The sequence below is a fragment of the Rhodnius prolixus genome, unplaced genomic scaffold (genome assembly GCF_049639745.1).
Source record: "Rhodnius prolixus isolate KJV_2025 unplaced genomic scaffold, Rpr scaffold_11, whole genome shotgun sequence".
NCBI classification, from domain to species: domain Eukaryota; kingdom Metazoa; phylum Arthropoda; class Insecta; order Hemiptera; family Reduviidae; genus Rhodnius; species Rhodnius prolixus.
In genome coordinates, this window is record NW_027411625.1 from 8,231,454 (window position 1) to 8,253,452 (window position 21,999).

A 21,999-nucleotide genomic window follows, 5' to 3' on the forward strand; every position below is an offset into this window, starting at 1 on the left:
GTCTTTTGTTTCCTACTCAGTAGTGGTATGAACTAGGAAAAATTATTGGTAAAAAGATGCCATACAATTTATCACAATGGGCTTTATATTGAGCACGTATAAAAAGATCACAAAAAGTAATAAACAATTGATTTTGTTTTTTAGGATGTCTTTTTTTTTTTTAAACAAAATCCCATTATTTTTTTCAGGCGTTCAAGAAATGCACAAAAAGAAAATCGGGGGGTTTACCATAGTTGTTGCCTTAATGCTTAAGTCATGGAATAACAGTTCAGACCACATTTGGGCTTTAATTAGTTATTACAGACCGCTGTATGGATGGCCAAATTGACACATCCATTTGGGAGTTGTGGAGCGCCGGCGGAATTGGGCGGGCAGGTCGCAGCTCGGACACGATCGACTATATTCGTAGTCGCCCTCTTGTACTAGCCAGTAGCTGTTTTCGCCGCAGAGTGGTAGTCGCGCGTCACCCCTATCTCATATCAAACGGGTTGTGGATAAAGAAATTTATTGGACAATTTTCTTCAGCTGTTCCGGCCAAAAAAGAGAACTCAGTTTTGTGAGAGTGATCGGTGTGCAGAATACGTCATTTGAAAGAGAGCTGTACAAGTTTTTCCGGGTTGTGTTCTAGTGCTTCCAAGAGTGCAATTATTTGTGGAGAATGTGGTACAAACACATGTTTTCAGTGATTTTTGGGGGTGTTTAGAGTAAGAGAGTTAAGTTTGTTGGCCAAAGAGGAAAGCGGACCGATAATCTTCTATCGCAAGGGGGGCCCAGTTCCCCCCTTGATTACCGCCAAGAACTGAGGAACGCGCACAACACTGCATTTTTATACTTTTTTTAATAATATTTATCACACTTAGTGGAGCAGGGGAAATCAGAATCTTTGGAAGTGGTGATGTGCCTAGCCTGGGCTATTCCGGGCAGGCCAACTCTTATCATCCTGCAATGGGCTGAAATTTAAGTCATTCCAAATTCTGAAGCACACAATTTTGTTGAGAATTTTAGAAACAACCCTTAACCACAAAGAAACAATTTTCGAGAAAAACAAATTTACTATTTTGATTGTTGAGAAGAAATAAAAAAAGAAAACGATGGTTCCAACAACATTTATATATTTTTTCCTTGCATCTTACGTAGGTAAGAATTACTTGAGAATGTTAACAGAAACAAATCTTGCTACTCTTGGCCTAAGTGTCCCTTCCCGAATCTTGCTTGAATCTTAGCAACTTTTTCCAATTATTTCATCGTTGGACATTTTGGTATTTTAAAAAATAATAACAGATTTAACAGATAGTTTCGTGTCAACGAGTTTATAAATCGTGTACGTAGTTGACTTAAAAGAGAAAACAGTATCGATCCATAATGCAATCGCCGTGTGAGTGTGTGCGCTCATGGACTCCTTACAAACAGCTGACTATCTCTCTCTAACATGCATTTTAACTACAGCAACAAGATTGTTTTATTATGATCTCTTTTTTAAAAAGATTTTTTGGATACAAATAAGAAAATTCAAATCTAATCGAATTCTTTTCAGAGGGCAAGGAGAAAGAATCTGTCCCTGAAAGAAGTTCCAGATTCTATAAGAGACAATTGTTCGTAAAGACTGTAACGATTGTTCCTGGTAATTTGAGCCGTGATTACACTTTGGAATCTAATAAGATGTTAGCATAGACTTCAAGCTGTACACTTTCATACCTACCCAAATAATTTATACATCAGTCCCCAAAAGAATCACCTTTCCCGTGGTGATTAGGCCTTGTAGAGTGCTGGTAACACCTCACGTTTGCCTCTCCATTACTTTCTGATGCTTCTGCTTGACTGTTCTCCAGAACTGAACTTTCATATGCTTAAATCAATTTATCAACAATCATAGTGTGTAAAGTGCTTATTAAGACGACTTAATCTCCTCTGCCTTAAGTATCATGTTTTCAATTAAATTCTATTAAAAGCGAAAGATCTGGCATCGTCGCCTCCTCGGCTGTCTGCCACTTTGCTGTACCAACTATCTGTATAACTTAAAAGGTTTCCGATCAGTTTGCGACGCTTATCTTGTTATACTCAAGATGTTACTTATCGGGTACATTCTCATCAACATTTTGTATATCAAGATGGCACACATTTGTAGTTCTCGTTGAGATTGTCTCAATCAACCACTTTTTTTTCTTCTCCATGTACTTCCTTTTAAGGAAATACATTTTATTAGCTTTTTCGTCTTTCGCCACGAATAAAACAATCTTATAAGTTAATCTTTACTAACTTACTAACAATTTGCACAGAGATTTACAATCGGTAGTATGTTGGACTTCGTACTTGATATTATCTCGTCGAGGATAGAGGAAATGAAATTTAAATCTCTGGTTTATTATGTACCCTTCGATAAAAAAAAAAAAACCCAAAAAATCCTTATTTTTTAAGAAAGATCCGGTGCGTATTATAGTATTATACATATCTATGGAAATGTGATATTATTGTGATAAGACATCAGTTTTTACTTCAGGTAGTTAGTTATACTTATCAAGGACATAAATATTTCTAGCATGCTGCAGTCTATAAGGTGTGGAACTGATTATGTGTTATCGTGTCGATTATGTTGTCGCTCTATATGCGTCGTGTCTACTTTTGGTTGGGGGGGTACATATCTACTTCCGGCTAATAGAGCGTCTTTTTCGTGGTTTTGTTCTTTTTATTTAGGTGTAGTTTTTAAGAACTGCAAAAGTAATTTGAAGATTTTAATATTTTGCCTTATAATACTGGCATTTATTAGGTATTAAAGTGCGCGCAAAACAGGTATTAAATAATCATTTTCGGTAAATTTTAATGAGATTTCTAAATTATAGAAATAAATAATAAAATGGATTCCATTCCGCTATGTATATAATAAATTCATTACTTACCATCAACAATTCTTTGTTTAAGAGTACAAAATAACAAAAAAAAAAAAAAAAATAATACATCAGTCCTGAACGACAAGTTCTATGTTTATTATTTACATCACCAAGTACGGAAAAACTACTATAAGTTATGAAAAATCCGGTGCGTATTTAGTTCTTATAAATTTTGATGAAAATGTGATATTATTGTGATAAGAAATCTATTGTATTGTTTATGAATTATCTCATTAAAAAAAATTGAAAATTGAAGTACATATTTATAAAAATATATGTACTTTTTCGTGCAATTTTGACGATCAACCCTTTTAAAAATGTTTTAATGTATATTATTTTATTTTTGTATAGTTTACCTGGTTTCCTCAACATCTTTCATCAAATCTATCATGATTTGATTTGTTGTAGCATGCTTGTTGCACCGTTGCTTTTTTGTGACCGGTTTTTGTATATTAAACAATTTTTAGGGCTGAGTTCATGTAGAGAATGTAATCTGCGAATGAAGTCAATGAGGCGCACTAAGGTATGGCAGAAACTAAGCGAAAACTGAAATATTCAGTGAAAGTTGTGTATGACTATGCTAGATAGCGAACGAAACGGATATCTTGTAGAAGTTGTAACAAGGTAAAATTGCATCTAGGTAGAGAGTACATGTACTTTCTGATTTTTTTGCAGAAAGCGCTTATCTTCCGAGCGGCGGTCTGAACGCTTTGCGCACAGCCACGTCCAGACCCCAGCCGGCTAAAGAACCCTACTTTGACACCTCTGCACCAAGAAATGTGTCCGCACTAATCGGCAAGTCGGCATATTTGACCTGCAAAGTGAGGAACATCGGCAACAGAACGGTAAGAGCGCTAAAAACCTTGCTGCACCACAATTTTCGCAGTCATATTTTTTATTTATTTAAATTTTTATAAATGTCACTTAAATTGTAAACATCAAGAGGCAATCATGTGATTCTCCCCCCCTCTCTATGCCTTGCAGATTGTATATTTGCCAAAATCAATCAACGCAGCTTACAACTTCATTAAACGGGCTTTTCAATTTTTGTTTTGGATTTTCATTAATTTTATTTATACTTTATTTGCTCCAAGACCACCTAGAACCTAACTTTCAAATTGAGAGCAGCATGAAACAAGCTGATCCCTTATCTCCTGATTTTTTTCACCTATATCCACCAGAGATTTAGTTCGGAATGTTGCGGCGTCAATATGGTAACTTTGTAAATAAAACGCTTTGCCGATGGCTTTGCATTTTTCACCAAAACTGTACTTTTAGCCAAACATTGTATTTGATTGAGGAGATTAAATGATGCAGCAAAGAAAACAGGGCTTAGTTTAAGTGGAGAGTAAAATGCAATCATTACCAACGGTGATTAAGAAAATGCAGCAATAAATGGAAAAAATATAATGTGGGTTAAAAAACAGTACCTTGATCAATTTATTATTTTTTAAGAAAGGACTACAAAGGGAAATCAGAAAAACTACTTAAGTTGCAAAAGTGTGTGTTTTTTATATCCAAGAATAATATTTACTTGACCCCCTTAAATGTAAAAAGGTTTCGACACCTTTATTGACATCTCACTAACTTGAACGACCTCGAAAGATTAATTACCAGACTGGTAACGACCTAGCGAGTTATAGAGAAAAGCTTGTTAAAAGTAAAAAAAATAAGGGCGGCCAATATAAAATGCTTAACTAGTGCCACGGATGTTAAAAAACATGGAACTCCAGCTGAACTCGACATCTCGATAGCATGAAACCAAATAAAAAAGGAGATGAAGAGCCGAGACAAAGGTGTATGTTTTTTATTTTAATCAATTATTTATTATTTTATTTAATCAATTAAATAAAAGAAATACTTCTTTCGTGTTTAGCTTTACATGCTAGCCAATAAAGGCTTACAATTTTTATAACTCTAAGCATACATGTCTGTAATTTGTTTTTTAAACATTCTTGGGAAAGGGTGAAGTTTGACTCGCCTCTGCCTGCCATTTTAGTGTAATGTACATGTTTAACATGTGTAAATTAGAATAGAATGAATGAAATATTTTGCCACAATTGAGACTTCACCGATTGTTCTTTTCTTCTGAGATATAAGTCACATCCCAGTTTTGCTATACTGGTAGGGTTTATTCGGACAGAATGGCATATACGTCAGAGTTAACCGTGAGCACAGATTAATTACTCGCTTCTCTGCTTTTTATCAGTGATTAGTTATCCATGTCTGCTCTCTGTTATTTGGTAATATTGTAGGTGTCTTGGGTGCGACACCGGGACATCCACATTCTCACCGTGTCTACTTACACATACACCAGTGACCAGAGGTTCATGGCGCTGCATCACCCCATGGACGATGATTGGACATTGCAGATCAAATGGGTGCAGAAACGGGACGCTGGAGTATACGAGTGCCAAATCAGCACCCTCCCCGTCCAGGGCTATTTCATTAACCTAAATATTGTTGGTAAGTTAAGTCATATTATTTGATGGTTGTACATTCAACCTCTATAAAAAAAAAAAAATTTGACAATTGCTTAACAATTAGATGTTAAGTTCTCTTGCTGAGGGAATGACGGTCTGCTTCATTGCCAAGCAAGTTGGAACTTTACCTGGACACGTCCTTCCAATAAAACTTAATGCTTAAAACTTACCGTTGGCCACTTATACATGTGCTTTTTGAGGTTACAGAGCCTCTATTATGCTAGCACGGTCACAGTAAAGCTGCTATAAGATTTAGGCCGAATAGAGATCATTACCTCTTATAGGGAACCTAATTTTCCCCATGAGATTTATCTTTAATTTCGCAACCTGGATGTTAATGAATGAAACAAAGGGATGTTTAAAGAGTGACAAGAGATTAACATTTTTGGTTGCTACACTAGTCTGCTACAAAGCAGACGCTGGAAGGATCAGAGCTAGAATAGAACCTACTCACCATTCAGGAAGCGTACAAGTTGTAGTGAGAGAATGACGAATTTGAAAACTTTGTGATCACAATAATACATTGTGCCTAGCGTAGCCTATTTGTATTACCTTCAAGCTTTTACCAAGTATTTCCAAGTTTTGTTTTCTTGATTTCAGCAAGAGAAAGCTGGATGAGTTTTTCACAACAGATTTTTAGAGCTGTACCATTCCAACGCATTACTACTCTTCACATTAGCTGTGGAGAGTGGAATATACGCATGAATTGGTTCCGTATAGCTGGGTCATCAGTAGTTTGCTGGGGAGTTAATCAAATCCTAGCGGTTGGATAAAAAAGTCTAGAATGGTTTCGGTCAAAGCATTGCACAAAAGTTAGAAGCCTATTTAGTTGTAAATCTTTGAGACAGCAGCTGCTTGTGCTGTACGGTGCTTTACTATTAAATGTGTGTTTTCCAGTGCCGACTGCAACTATAATCGGCGGTCCAGACATATATGTGAACTACGGAAGTACCATCAACCTGACCTGCACTATTAGACACAGCCCGGAACCTCCTGCGTACATATTCTGGTATTACTCGAGACAGGAAAGTAACAGTTCCTCCGGTTATCCTTCTACAAAGGGACCAGTCAGGGTAATCTACACTAGATTTTATTATAGTGTGTGTTTGGAAAATAGTCGTTTATTCTCTTTACTGTTGCGGGATATGTGTACTTTTGACAGAGTGCTAATAATGGTGGCTATGTGCATTGCAGGTGGTGAGCTACGACTCTGAACGGGGGGGCGTCAGTATCATCACAGACAAAGGTGACGTCACCACAAGCAGACTATTGATCACCAACGCTTTAAGGTCGGACGAAGGTCGTTACTCCTGTAGTCCATCTAATGCAGATATGGCTACTGTCAGAGTGCATGTACTTTCAGGTAAGTTCAATATCATTCCTCCTCCCTACCATTAGGATCATTCTTTAATGAACATCCTCATTCTATTGGCCTTCCTCTGCCTTTCTACTATACTTCCTCTTTCGCTTCCTCGAGCCATTTCTTTTTCCTCTCCAATACTTGCTTGGGCCATATCTTCAATCTCATCCTCAGCACTATCTCCTTGAAGAAGGAACGGAGGGTGAGGTTGACTGAGCTGAACTCCACTGTGTGTAAAATTATGACTTCCATCCCTTTCCAATTATCCTTATTTCCTCTACTAATTTCTAGTATCCAAACACCCAAACACTTAATCTTACCCAACTAAAGTTAGTTTAGGTATTTTCTATTCAACGTTCTGGACACTTACTTTCACAGCCACAAGAAGTTTGTTCACGTAATTAATCCTCATCTGGTATATTTCTCTGCTAACTACCTTAGCTAATAAACAAACTCCAGAACTTCCTTAGTCCAGACCAACACCATCTGATCGTCCGCAAATAGATTGACCATAAAACCCTTTCCTCTATTAGCGTTCCCATTTCTTTAGATTTCCTTTGCCATCACTCTTTCCAAGAAAATTTGAATTAGTTTATAAACTTGTTTATTATAAAAGTTGCTTATTCAGTTCTTTCTGTTGTTGCAGGCGAGAACCCGGCGGCCATGCAGACTGGCGGCGCGACAGACCCGACTCTGGACCTCCTCACCACACTGTTTGTTGTATTCTACTTCACTTTGACAAATATAGTTGTACATTCTCATCGTTGAAATATATGATTTTTGTTTGTTTTTATTTCTTGGAGAGTATTTCTCAAATCCAGTGTCCTTATATTTGTACACAACTCAACTACAGCTAATTTTTAACTGTACTTCAATCAAAAGGCTTCTACTACTATTTCAACTAACTCTAAAAAAAAAATTGTTGGAGAGAGTTGAAAGAAAATTTAGTGCCATGAGTCCTGTGAGGGATGCAACTAAATGAATAAGTGAGAAGTGCTTAATTAGCTTTAATAGAGGTTCCCTTCTAGCATTCCAGAGAACACCTGAGATTTGTCTTATTCCGGTTTGCTTCATTTGTAAGTAAGAAGAAATAGACCCGAGGATATTAAAGAAAAAGGCTAAGAGGACAGCTGCTGCACGGATGTTACCTCTGTGATTTGGAAACGTGATGTGATTCCTGTAAGCATCATTTTTAGAAATTAAAAGGATCCGAATTAGAACAAGCAGAACATAGAACACTTGTTGGTGGAAATGAACTTCTGGAAGAGGTAAGAAAAGCAGATCTTAATAGTGCCCTGAAATAGAGTTGAACCAGAAGAGTAATTATCGGTGATGCAAAGTACCAACGCAGACAGGTTCAACAAAAAAAAGTTGCCGAAGAGAAGAAGAAAAAACAAGTTAATTAGCAATATCTGGTTAGACAACAGGTGTGCCTTAGAGATTACTGTCGGGAAAAATAAGTAATCATAAGTATAAATAATTGTTTTATTTATTTGATTTAAGAAATTACACACTGTCCTCCCCTAATATGCGACCTTGATCCCTTGAGTGTGACAGCAGTTCCAACTTGAGATTGAACATTCAGCGCCCGCCTTCTCTATCATCCGTTCTCTGTTTCTCCTGTAGTCTGTTCAGCATTCTTCTGGAAAAAGGGAAAACAAACGACTACATAGTAACGGATAGATGTAGAGAGAATGTTTGAAAATGAAGAGTCAATTGAAACAAAGCAAAATAATGTTGTTTTAATGAACACAAGCATAACTTAACGTATGTTAGCTGCTTGGCTCTAATAAATGGTTCTGAAATCTTTACTTTATCTGTACCTAATCTTTACCCAGGGATCTTACCTTAGCTAATGCAATACGTGATTGTACGATGTTCAGATGCCTAAGCACATAGTCCTCGTGAGGAGCCAGTTCATGGGCTCTCTTCAAGCAAGTTTCAGCTCGTTCCAAAGATCCCCGCTCCACGTAAACCACGCAAAGATTGTGGACACCCTGTATATTGTTTGGCTCCAATTCCAGAATTCTCTTATAGCACTAAAATGATAAAAAATAATTGTTGGTATTACGGTAATTATTCTACATAGATAAATCTGCAGAGATAAATTTAGGTTGGGTGTATTTTTGTCGAGAACTGTGAATAAGGTACCGCGACAGTAAGCTTACATTCTCAGCGGCATCCAGGTCCTTGATGTTGTTGATGTAAATGTCGCCGAGCAGAATGAGGCCTTTGACATGGTCGGGGTGGTGGCGCACCAGCTGGTTGAGAAAGGGCGCCGCCTCTAAGGGGCGGTGGTCATCTGCCAGCAGCAGCGCCAAATTAAATAGGGCAGACCTGCAAACCGAACAGTTTAAATTTGCCGAAAAACCCATGATAAAACAAGTACTTTAATAATTTTAAAAATGCATTGAGATGTTATTAAATTTGCTTCAAATTTAGTTTGCAGATATGTGCTGCTGCACCAATGAATTGAAAGATATATAGCCTAGGGCAGAACGCCAGCTATCTGAGAAAGACTGAAGAAGATCCATGCCCTACGTCAACTATACCCTCTTTGGGCCCGAATAGCTAACCATGAGCGGAGTAGGAGATAAAAATCCATTTTCGCCCTACTCTCTTTTACTAGCCATTCTTGTTTAAGTGTGAGAGAAACGAAGGTTTTTGGCGTTTCTGTAAGTTAGTTCTGGTGTTTCTTTCTTGAGCCCCGTCTTAATCCAGGCGGCCAGCCTGTTGTTTACCATAGACCCCTAGTGGTCCAGTATCGTATAAGTAGATTCTCTTCTCTTATCATGTTGCTATTATACTCTACAGTAAGTCTAGGTGATAAGCACCTAGACGATGCTGGCTGTATGGCGAAAGCCAAGGCAAAAAAAAATCTCAAGTCAACTCTCTTTAATTGAAAGCGGGCAGAGAGCAACCTGTAAGAATGCCTGGGAGTCAATAAGCAAAATTACTTTTTTCTCCGGTGTAGTTAAGAGTAGCATGAGCGGCGTTTATTTATTCGTCGAAGTTATCACACCAAGGGAAATGGAAATACTTCTTAGGGAAATATCTGTACAAGTACCTGCACCAGCTAGGGAAATAAAGAACTTTTAAATTATGGTATTACTTTTTGCATTCTAACGAAGAATGCAAGATCAAACAGTGTTATTTACGTATATAAGAAATTAAAACAGTGAGCAAACCTAAAATCTGGCTTAATTTGAATGGCACGTCTGAACCAGTTTTCAGCACCGGCTAGGTCCCTGTCGTCCATTGCCAGCATGCCCAGGTTGAAGTGCACCCGCTCATTGTTTGTATCCTAACAATGAGCAGAAAAGTATAACAGCCGAAAAAAAGTCGTAAATCTGACAAATCTTATGTAAAAGCAAACTTGAACAGCACTGCTTACCTTGTGCAGTAACTTTAACAAACGTTCCCTAGCTAATTTACGGAGTTCAGCTCTGCCTAATTCTTGTAAAAGTATGGCTGAATTTAGTAGAGCCTGTTCATGTTCCGGATCGTATTCTAGTGCTTTATCCAGATAAGCGAGCGCTTGTGATGCTTTTCCTTGTTCCAGAAACACAACTCCTAGCTGAGAAATAAAATAACGTTTTAATATAGTTTAAATCTCGTAAATCAATTTCCGTTAAAAAATAAAAGATTCAGGAATCAAATTAGCGTTAGGATGCACGCTGGCCAGAGTTTTTCATTGATATGCTGCAATTATTTATCTCAAGACATTGTTAAAGTGAACGTACATTGTAGTAGATATCTGGATTGTTGGAATCATAGAACAATGCCCTCTCGTAGACTTCTTGTGCTTCTTTAGTTCTGTTCAATTTCAACAAGACGTCGCCACGATTGATGTACGCTTGGGTATAATCGGCTCTCATTGAAATTGCTTGTCTACATGAAAAATGCAAGAATACTGTTATTGCAATTACTTTGTCCAAAATTACACAATTTAAAATTAAACTGCCTGAACTAACAAACCTATAAAGAAGATCTGCCTCTTCTAGACGAGTCGAATTCTTGGCAATTAAATTGGCCAAATTTAAAAATACATTCAGATGGTTGGGAGCGATGCGAGCTTGATAACTCTGTCCGGGTTTCGCTTTTGGTAATAACGATTTAGCCTGAATAAAAACAGAAAGGTATTGAAACCATTGAATTATTTGTAGCAAAAATAGTGTTAAAAACACCAATTTTGGGAACTTATTAGAATTAAAAACGAATGTTTTTTATTCGTTATGCCTTTATGCGCTGGATAAAAATTTGAACATCTTTAATGTATCAATACAACATATTAAATCTAAGACCCAATGAGTCCTACAAAAAAAAATATAACAGTAATTGAACTTCGAATACACTCAAAATACATCTAGATGTATTCTTCAATCTGCAGCTTTTTTTTAGGGAACTTAATTAAAGCGAGTTTATGAGGAAGAAGTGAAATTAACCTTACCCCTAAAATGCCTCAAAAGAGTCAATACTAAAGATGTGGTCTCACAATATTATAGGAACTATCAGTCATCTGGCAATCTTGAATGATAGTAAGCTATGTTCCTACCGTGGCCTGAGAGTACAGAGTTCCCTATCACGTCCCCGTTTTTTACCAAGCGAGGCATCATTTAATGCAAGGATCGCTAATCTTCATGTTTGTCTCAAGCAATTACTATAATTAATATATCAGAAATATTCTTACCTTCAAATATGCTTCTTCCGCTTCTTTAAACATGTTTAAGTGATTGTAAGTTCTGCCAACGTTAATGTGAGCTCCTATATCGTCTTGTTGTACGCTGCAATCAGATGCCACAATTAGTAATTCTAAATCTGCTAATGAACGATAAAGAGACAGAGTGGCCTGATTCAGGTCCTTCAGAGTATTAATTCCACCAGTACCAAGTTGCTGCGACATATCTTATTCCAATAACACATCATCAGCAGTAAAGCCTAATTGGCAACTACTTAATGTATTTTTGCAGTGTAATTTAATAACTTATTTAGCTCTTGCGAGTTGATTTTTTTTATTAAAACAGTTACGGTCCCTGAAACTGTTGAGTATTACCTCATAGATTGTAATTCTGTCTGGGGCGAAAACAGCTTAAAAAAACTCCAAAATCGGTAGGGAAATTGATTCATTCGATCAACTATCTGTATCCAGCTCAGTCCAGCCAGCAGCGAAACTGTGACTCAGATATAAGCTTTTTAGCGAATTCGCTTCAGCTTGCCTAGCACGTCGCTAAAAGTGGCAAAATAGGTGAGTAAAAAAAAGCAAATAGTTTAACTACTTGCAAAGTGATACTTATTCAGGATAACAATCACTGTAAAATGAGGCTACAGGGTCTTGTCTACGATCCGCGACAAACGCTGTGAGGCGTCATTTAGTTGTTTGCAAGCATACTGACCCGGAAACTGCTGGTCAGTTCTCACCCACTCTGGCCTACAATCATCATCAAGCAGATCAGTAGGTTGAAAGAAATATCTTGGTACCTGACAGCTTTGTTGAAGAATTGTAAAGCTTCATAGTAATGTCCTTGTGACTCCAAAGCGTGCCCTACATTGTTGAACAATTTGGCATTTTTCTGATTCACTCTGAGTCCAGCCATGAACAAAGAGTATTCAGTCTCCCAGTCCCAGTTCCTGCGGTATGTTTTACACGAATGACAAACCACAAGCAGCACAAGACCAACCCAAGATAACTTACGCAATCTGTAAAATACGTAAACATATTGTATATTATCATATTTAGTAACATGTGACCGCAGCAGCAGAGTTTGCAGCAAACAATTCCCAGATCTGTCAAACAACATAAATCAGTGAACAAATATACCTGGCATTCTATTGTTTGGTCTCACGTTAGAAAAGTCCTGCATCCGTACAGCTTTATGATTTTTATTTTCGCCAGAAAATAACATTAATTTTACTGTCCCCGAGAACGAAAAGGTTCTGACAATTAATTTACGTGTTTCAACCACAACTCAAAGCCGGGAAGTCAAAGAAAGACGAATTTGAAAATAAATTTGAAATTGCGATAAGAGCGACTCTGAACTTTATATGTACGCAGTATCGAACAAGTTATTGCTTAGAGGATTACAAAAAAAGAAAGTCATATGACTGGTCGCACCAAATTTTGTTAGTGTCTTGTCCGCATCACGCCTTCTTTTTGCCGTTAGACTGGAAACAGATCAGTTCTTAATGAGAAGTTACAAATGGTAAGGGATAACATTCAATCATTTTCCTATTGCAGCATCGAGGAAAAATGTATAGTACCCGCTACTTTTAAAATGCTAATGTAATAAAATATTCCGTTACTAATGAAGTTTACACAACACATATTAACCCTGTTTAATGATCTGGACGTTGTGGACGTCTACACCTTTACTCTTTTACTTTAAGTACTGTGCGTAAGGTTAACTGTTGTTTGTTGCTCATTGTGTAAGTGATAAATGAAAAATTAACCCTTTGAATTATGAGACAAGCGCTTTATTTACAACATATGTAATAGTATTATGAAAGTGGGAGACATTTAATCAAGAATAAGGCATTATTTGAAAAATGTATTTTTTGTATAGTGAAATCTTTAATATTACCTATTATTTCAATGAATGTTCTATATACTACTTTTATAGTTATAAAAGCTAGTTAGCTAGCTTTATTTCAACAAACTAATTAAAAAAATTTCTAATAAAGAACCTGTTAGTGTAGATGTGGTGCCAGCCGTAGGCAACGATTATGCAGAAGCCCATGGACGGCATATACAGTACTCGCTCGGCCACTACAAATCCTACTGGAAAGAATATATTGGAAGCTGGGATGAATGGAATCACGAGGAACGCAAGGCCCTGCAATATATACAAGAAATAGTTTTCTAAGAAGAGCAATACTTGAAGGTACTGGCACTGCATTAAATGCTTCAGTTAAATTGTTCAGGGCGAAGACTTCAGGATCGGTTTGATCCATTCAGTTCATCTCTGACAATCTTTCTGGCCCCTCAAACATACACTGGCCTTTCATGCCCTCTTAGAAATAGAATAATTTAGCCTACCATAATTATAGTAGTAGACTTGACATGCCGTCTGGACGTGACGGCTGCGTGTACCAGTATGCCCAGGATGGTGTACATGAACACAGTGGCAATGTTGCGTGGATCCGTAATAGTGCTGACCAGAGGAACAGTGCCCATCGTCCAGTCACAACATAAATCGCACGGGAATAACAGCAGCCAGGCATTCAGCGAAATCAAATAATGGTAGGACAACTGTCTGGTTGGGGTCTCTGAGGCGGAGGCAGGATTGTCAAATCTGTAAAACAAGTACATTAAATGTCCGGCTGAAGAGAACTGGGCATATGCAGTTTATTAACCGAACTTGTTAGAACCGTTGGTGGGCGCAAATTCAAAGTAAATGTAAAATGAGTATTGATGTAGCAAGCTTGATTTTGTCAATTTCGAGAAATTTACACCCACAAATACCAAAAATAAATAACTTTGCGTATTTTCTAAGAAGTAATACGCAAGGAAGGAAATGTTTACTTGACTTTAAAATGACACACCTTGTAAAAATGGGCAGGCGAGCTCCCATGATGAGTATCCTGAAGACGAGCAAGGTGACCGTAACTCCCGCCAAGAACAGAATCCTCTTGGTAGCATTGCCAGACCAACTGATCCCAGGCACCGATTTACCATTCATCAAAGATTTAAGACATTTCTTTAGATCATTTGGCGTTACCTGTTCATTTGAAATACACTTGATGTGCAAGGTAAATACAATAAATTTTATAAAACAGAGAAACTATTTTCGAGAAAATTACACAAGATGTATACTCTTACACAAACACATATAAATATGCAGTTTTTGTCTAAGCTTTCAGAGAAGTACTATCTCCATCATCCAGGACGTTCTTTATCAAACATTAACGCACGGTAGACTTGGTAGAATATTACAATACATGCACATACATCATTATACAATACCTTCTGCGAGACAAAAATTTCATAGATTGTACAAATGGCGGTGATTGTGATGCCTTGCTCTTTGCACAAGATAGCGGCCGTAATGCAGGCTAACGTCATAAACAAAGCGTTCCAACCTGTGCAAGGTATACAAAATGTTAGAACATTAAAAAATGAATATGTGTATTGTTCATTCATAGATTTTTTCATAAATACTTTGAAATTTGGTTTGTTTGGTGAAAGTCTTTCTATTACCAAACGATTCGGCACACTGTATACCCTAATCAGTAGCTCCTATACGATACACATAGGTGTGAAGGTTATATTCTGAAGTAGATACAATAATTTTAATGGCACAAATAGGGTTTCACGTTTTAAAAAACAGAATTTTTAAACTGAAATATGTAATGTTAGACAAAAAAAATTAACACAAATACCCTGCAAACAAAATCAAAGTGATTTTTCAAGACATACACCCAACAATCCAAAGTTCAACACATAAAACAATTAAGGATACTTGAAATATATGAATAAGGTAAATGGATATTGCGAGAAGGATCTGTACTTTGAGGTGGCAGTAAGACGCTTGCCAAGCAAAACTGCACAAACATCTCTCTATAAATTTGAATCAAGCGAAAGGCAGTTTGCACATACCTACTTTGTTCTTATGTTTCGTAGCATTTACATAAAAATGAAATGCGCCTAAAAAGAAGACTGAAGACAAAGTTTCTGCTCGGCCCACAACACCTGTCACCTGCAAAATTGAAAGTTTCTGTGTAAAAAATAAGATAACCTCTTTAGTGGAATATAACACCAAGTTCAGTAAAATTTCAAGACACTATCAGATTTAAGTGGTAGGTTTTTTTAAAACCTATTTTGTTGTTTAAGACCTAATATTATGTGTTTTCAAATAAATTTTCCACTTTTTCTTTAACGAGAAGAAAAAGTCAATATAAAAAAAAAATCATGACAGAAATAAATTAAAAAGTGTTTTTTAAGTTATTTCACTCTCTTATTTCAAATTTTTCCAAAGGGGGTAGGGGTGGGGAAGCCCTTCTTGCACCCGATTCCCAACAATTCTTTCCGAAATAGGCTGATGTTACCAACAAAACTGGTTACCAGTAACTAGCGGTACCTTGAGGAGATTTGCTATAAGCCTTGATGTCACTTGCTAATCAAAAAGCTGCTGTCGTTAGCCATGTAACGAAGTTCCCGTTACTTTCTTAATATGGCTATATCTCAAAATTTACGATTACTTAATAGTTTGCAAATTTTTGATTAAAGTTACTAAAATGTTGAGCTATCTCTAGAAAAAATAAGTTGAACCCAGATAATTACGCACCTTGCTATTAGTTTCTTAAAAATTGGGATAAGTTAAATAAAGGTATCGTAGAATAAATAATACGCTAGGATTTTGTTTAAAGATTAAATTGGTAAAAATTAAATTAAATTGGTAGTCACTTTAATACCAAAGCTCAGAATTCCGACTACACATTCTACATATGTAGTTTGTAATTCTTTAATGCTACTAACTTTTTCAAAAAAAAAAAAAAAAATACCTCAACTCCTAGACGGAAAATAACTAACTTTAAACCACTCGCTATATAATTAAATTATCCCCATAATAATGTAATTTCGCTGTTATATATGAGTTGGAACCGTTTGAGAGCTTAAAATTAAAACAAAGAATCACATTTTTATAAGTCGGAAATTACTTCATTCTTTTAAAGCATTAAATCAAGTCACTTAAAATATTCATTCATCTTGTTTTACTTTATTTTTTCCAGTTTCCTTGGCCGTTTACCAAACTTTTTGATGATTCATTTTCACTTAGATTCCCTGTAGTAGTTCTGAACAGTGTCCCACAACTGTTTTGACTATTTATCAACATTCACTGCACGCTTATAAACACACGCATGTTATACATTAGGCACAATCGCAACATATTATTTACCTGTCATAAATGGGGAGGGCACGTTAATTATTCGTCACTCTTACGCCTTAACTAAAAAACTGAAGTATGACTTTAGTTGTCGTTGTTACTGCAACTACTTCAATATAAAATTTGGCTTGGGTAGGAGCTTGTTTGTACACAGAGTGTTGCAAGCTGAATTTGAAAAACTGCACTTTCAAAAACTACGTCAGTATTTCCTTTCTTAAAAGAACTGTGCCAGCATTCTTCATTTTATGTCTGTATCTTTACTCAATCTCGATTCGGAGACTGGAAGATTAACAAGCTCATGAGAGATCTGACTTGACGTTAACTCGATATGGGAAAAGCCGGACAAGTAGGTAAGCAGTTATTCTTAATTGTTTTCCCATGATAATTAATTTTAGTTGGTCCTTTTTATTTAAGTTTTATTATAAAAATAGACACCACAGCTCCTTAGTCACAGATGGCAGAGACCAAACCAACATATCTACATAGCAATGATGACGGACTGACCGCCTCCGTGTGGATGGGATGTACGGTGAAGAGAAGCGCTGCTACGAAGCTGGCCAATCCGGGTAGCAACACCCTGCACATCCTGCAAACATTAACATTTTTTTTTAGAGTGCTCTTAAAATATAAAATCTAATGCTATTGGGCAATTAGCACATTATGCATACCTGAGATACATAAGGCAAACTACTGTGTGTAAGATAATGTTGACCGCATGGTAACCCACCGGCTCCAGCTGCTGCAAGTAGTAATTTAGTCGAAAAGTTAGCACACATAGCGGTCTGTAGGACTTATGGCTTTGCTCCTAAAACAGAAAATAATCTGTCAATAGATGGAATGTACGAAAAATCAGGCTAACAATTCATTTCAGCAAGCTCTGAAGCATGACTGGAGCGTGCTCTTAGGATGATAAATCTACACTCGAAGTTCAATGCTTACCGAGACGGCCAAATATAGTGAGTGATAAAAAACTGGTTCAGAGGATTAGATCAAAGTAGTTGTGTGACATAAAGTACATAAGGGTATTTTACAAGATGCTAGTTCCCAAAAAACCCAATAGCATTGACTAGCCCTACCAACAACAGCGTCAAAAAATGAGCTATAGTCACTTGCTTACACTGGATGCTTTATTTAACATCCTCCCAAAATCCTGCATAGGCAAACAAAACATGTTCTTCACGAGAACAACAACGAATTGGTTCAAGCATCAGCCAAGTGCACTTCTATTGGATTTTACTTCACAGTACTTAAAAACAAGTCTACTGTCTTTATAGTTAAAGTAAACAAAATTTAATGCGCTCCTAATCCGACTCTAGAGAATGGAAGATGAAGCACTTTCAATCCATATTTCGAGCCAACATGTTATACATTTTTGAGCATTGGGAAATTCACTATGGATCAGATTGGATCTGCCTAAATGAGATTCATTAAGAGACATCAATACCTACCAATATTTTCGATTTAAGATGGAAAGTGCGTGCATTTAAAAGTGGGTTATTTTTACTACAATGTTTAAATGGAGGCTGAACAGTTTGTGATGACTGCTGATTGTATTCTTTGTTTTCAGAATCTCGCTCTACTGGATTCTAAAGGAATCAATACGAATGGGAATTACTGGGTATTGCAGCTGAACAATATGAACTACCAAACTTATTTCAAAAATTAAGAAATCATTACCTAAGTACGGATACAGTAATGTTTACAACTCTAGATACCGATACATATTCCGTAATTTTTGTCCAGATGAATATGTAAATTTCCGAGAAAATATCTAACAAATTAAAATCATATGCTATTTACGACTGCCCTAAAAAAAGAACTGCAACATAGCACGTTAAGCAAGGCGACTCCCCAATTTGACATAGTCGATACTATCGCATAATTTACCAAAAGGCGAACGTTTTGTACCTGAATCATTCTTTCACAGCTTATTAAAAAGCCTGAAAAGTGTGGTGTAAGATGGATGTTCCATAAGTTCAATGGATTAATATAAACTATAAAACTACACTAAACGGTGAAAGGTTTTACTCTTGACTGTAGACCTCTTTATAAACCAATGCAGACAATTTTCTTGAGAGGAGCGAGCAAACAACACTGTATTGTATCGCCAAGCCTCTGGACACATTAGTCTATCTATCTAAAAATTAAGAACAAGAAACACCTGAGAAGCATTTACCTTATGTATGGGTGTCCCCCAGAAGTCATTGAAGATGATGTTTTTGAGCGGTGAATAGGGCCTCAAATCGCGGTTCTCCTTAATGGCGCTTATGTCATCGAATACAAAACCACAATACAAACTATTATAATAACACAACAGACTAACTAACAAGATGATCACTGATCTCAGGTGGTATTTATCCATTATAAGAATAGCTGGCTAATTGCAACATAACATGGCTCTTTGATTTTTTAATTACGAAATATTAATAAACTAAAACACTGAAAGAATTTAAACTAAAACAAATATTAATAATACTTTAAAAACCATTTAATGTTTTGATGAGGTAGAAATGTCCAAAATTCTTTATAAATATATATCACTTTCATAGTTTTTCAAAAGCTCCTTCCTTTGTTGAGATTAGAAGATGAGGAAGTTGTGAAAACATATAAGTGAGTTATGCTGAAGTTTTGACGGGTAAAGTACTCAGAGTTCGAAGACGTAAACATAGATCCGACAAAGTTAACCTGGCAGTCAGCTGTGCCGGCTATCAATAGCGCCAGCAGGCTTTTCAACATACCACGACACTTCTGTAATCAAACAACTAGATTTAATATTTCACATGTTTAATTTTTGCAATTATTTATTTTCATTACCATAATTATGTAATTAACTTAAAAATTCAAACATTTTTCCCACGGAGGGGGTGCAACAACTACTTAACGTGGTTCTTTACAATTTTCTGTAGCTTATCATACAAATTAATTAACATTTATCTGCTGTTGATTAATTTTCAGCAAAATTACTAGTGATAATCCTTTATAGCTCAAATTTTTTTCTCCCAAGAAAATTTTGAATAAGCACCCGAACTTTCGTAATTCAATTTATCAATATAAAAAAAAAACAGAAGGAAATTGACTGAGTAAATGGGTCTAAAAGAGGAAGAATGGTTAGATCATCAGTAAAAGCTTTATTAAGCTGCAAACTCAACTGAGAATTAAGTTGTACTTAATACTTCCATGCAATAAAAAATAAAGAAGTTCATGTTTGTGATATATATGTATACATATATCAACAGCTGTTTCATAACATGTTATGAACTTGTTAAGAGTAACTTTGTTTTAAAAGCGAAAACCACCATTAATTTTTCAGGCAATTTGTTTCTGCCTTACAAAATTTAATATAATGCATATACAATTTTTTGTAATCGCCTTTTTGTTTTCTCTCCGAGTCGGTGTTGTTGTACAGCCTCTGCAGCAACTAGCTTTTCCAGAAATAAGTTTTTTATCTAGTCCATAAAGTCTTTTATGTTGATACTTCCTGCTCCGTATGGATTTTGTTCATTTCGTATGAACCACGGTGCTCCCTATGTACATACATATATGCAGATAAATTGATAGGGTTATGCAGCACTTTAATTTGGAACAGTGCAGCTTATTTATTACTCTCACCTTAACAAGCGTAAGTCTGTAAAGATTTGCGCATAGAAGTATACAAAGAGTTTGGAGCAATAAGGTTTGCCGGGTGCCGTCGGTTCATTAGAAGAGAGAGCTATCTGATCGGCGTGTATTAATTCCAGAGGAATGTGTTGTCAAATTAGTCTTATATCAAGTAAGACATTAAGAGTAACTAAAAATTATTGCTTTTTATACCATTATTTGGCGTTTTCAATTATGGACATTAGTGTTGTTACTTTCTGTTTGAACAAACTGTTAAAATTGTCCCGGTTTTAGAAACCTGAGGTTCTGCCCAAAACTTTTTGATAAAAGTTTAGCTTAGAAAACCTACACTGCTTTTAATGTTCTTTGTCATATAAATGGCAGAATTGTAAATAGTTCTAAAGAAATTCTTCAGAAGGAAGTTTAACGTAGCAGTTTTCTCACAACTAGGGTTGCCAACTGCCCCTTTTTAGAAAGGACAGTCCTTTTTTAACACCTGGTTGTCCTTGTCCTTTCTTAAATTAGGAAAGGACGCCTTTTGTCCTTTTTTCAGATATTATTCACACAAATCTAATTTATTTTACTGTATTTTTCATTTAAGTTCTGACTTCCGAGACTTCTTCATTTGGCGTGTTTTTTTTTCTGTTCTAACTGAACTGAATAGGTCAACACGTTATTGATGTAACGATGCACAAAATGCAAAAAATGGTACTGGATTTGATGATTCTGATCAATTATATTCTTATGGTAGGTGAATTCCTTTCATAATGCTGACGCTGTTTTGAGGCCTACTTTTTTGCAATTAATCAGAGATTTCTCCATCAATTTTTAAAATAAACCCCTATGCATTGTATATTTTTTGAGAGGTGATAGTATCTAGATGTTTTTCATGAATAGTGCACGTTTTAAACTTTGACTTCATTTTTCTCAAAAATATATTATATAAGTTTAAGTTTAAGTTTAAGCTATTTCCTATGTTTGGGCTACAAAGTGAAATACTTGATATTATTATTTTGGAATATAAATTAGCTTATTTAAAAGGAAATTTATCCTTCTTTCTAATGAGATTATTGAAATAGCTATAGCTTTAGTAGTTTGAGAAATATAGACAAATGTTTGCTAAAAAGTAGGAATACCTTGAAAAAACATTATTCGCACTTATGGTTAACAGAATTCAGGATAAAACTAGCTAACAGAAAATTGAATATCTTAACGGAATATATAATTTAAACCAAGTTTAGCTTTTAAATTTGACTGCTTACCCTCGAAAACATGTGTTTGTATCTTACCAACATGTAACATACGTTAAACCATAAGATCAAAGGATCCCAAAAATTGTATTTAAGGTAAAACTCAATCACAAAAATTTTACACAACTCATTTCTGCAGTAAGAGGAAATAAGATTACGGTGGATCGAACATATTCAACACCTTATCTGGCGCTCACAGAAACAGCAGTGGATAACTAACAGTGCTTAGTTGCGCCGAATAGTGTGGAACGAGCGAAAATTCATTCGTATGTATTATGAATGGTAGTTTCACAATAAACAGTAAACATGAACGCGCGCGTGTGTATATGTGGGAAGGTAAACATACATACTTGCCTAGTGGGGTGAGAAGGTGTGCGTTAACGGAAATAAAAGAGGAATGTAGCGGCCATGTTGAACTGGGCCATAGGTCAGGGATAACCACTCGAAGGTTACACTATTACCGCACTGCTATGATGCTGTTTCCTCCAATGTACCGCTTAACTAGATTTCCCAAAATGTTAACTCTAATTATGATGGCCTTGG

The 21,999-nt window shown here is 36.1% G+C and overlaps 2 protein-coding genes across 3 annotated transcripts; one reads left to right on the top strand and one right to left on the bottom strand.

Moving 5' to 3' along the window:
• The first annotated feature begins 423 nt into the window (after positions 1-423).
• Positions 424-7,521, top strand: LOC141459135 (protein amalgam-like). Of its 2 annotated transcripts, none has more exons than XM_074137781.1 (6): positions 424-1,137; positions 3,561-3,730; positions 5,141-5,351; positions 6,266-6,441; positions 6,563-6,731; positions 7,375-7,521. In XM_074137781.1, the coding sequence occupies exons 1-6, from the start codon at positions 1,092-1,094 to the stop codon at positions 7,494-7,496; spliced, it is 894 nt and encodes a 297-aa protein (XP_073993882.1). In that variant the 5' UTR covers positions 424-1,091; the 3' UTR covers positions 7,497-7,521. The 2 variants fall into 2 exon arrangements, with proteins under 2 accessions (XP_073993882.1, XP_073993880.1); XM_074137779.1 differs by lacking the exon at positions 424-1,137 and adding an exon at positions 2,922-3,033.
• Positions 7,522-8,199: 678 nt separating this feature from the next.
• On the bottom strand, positions 8,200-19,327 carry Tmtc3 (Transmembrane O-mannosyltransferase targeting cadherins 3). The gene is made up of 17 exons (XM_074138564.1): positions 18,786-19,327; positions 17,278-17,414; positions 17,114-17,195; positions 15,322-15,421; positions 14,689-14,804; positions 14,268-14,443; positions 13,762-14,017; positions 13,410-13,558; positions 12,207-12,425; positions 11,419-11,512; positions 10,707-10,849; positions 10,472-10,619; positions 10,123-10,305; positions 9,917-10,032; positions 8,897-9,065; positions 8,576-8,767; positions 8,200-8,370 (listed from the first exon to the last, which is right to left on the bottom strand). Exons 1-17 carry the CDS (start codon positions 18,969-18,971, stop codon positions 8,329-8,331), a joined length of 2,508 nt encoding a protein of 835 aa, XP_073994665.1. The 5' UTR covers positions 18,972-19,327; the 3' UTR covers positions 8,200-8,328.
• Between the last annotated feature and the right edge of the window lie 2,672 nt (positions 19,328-21,999).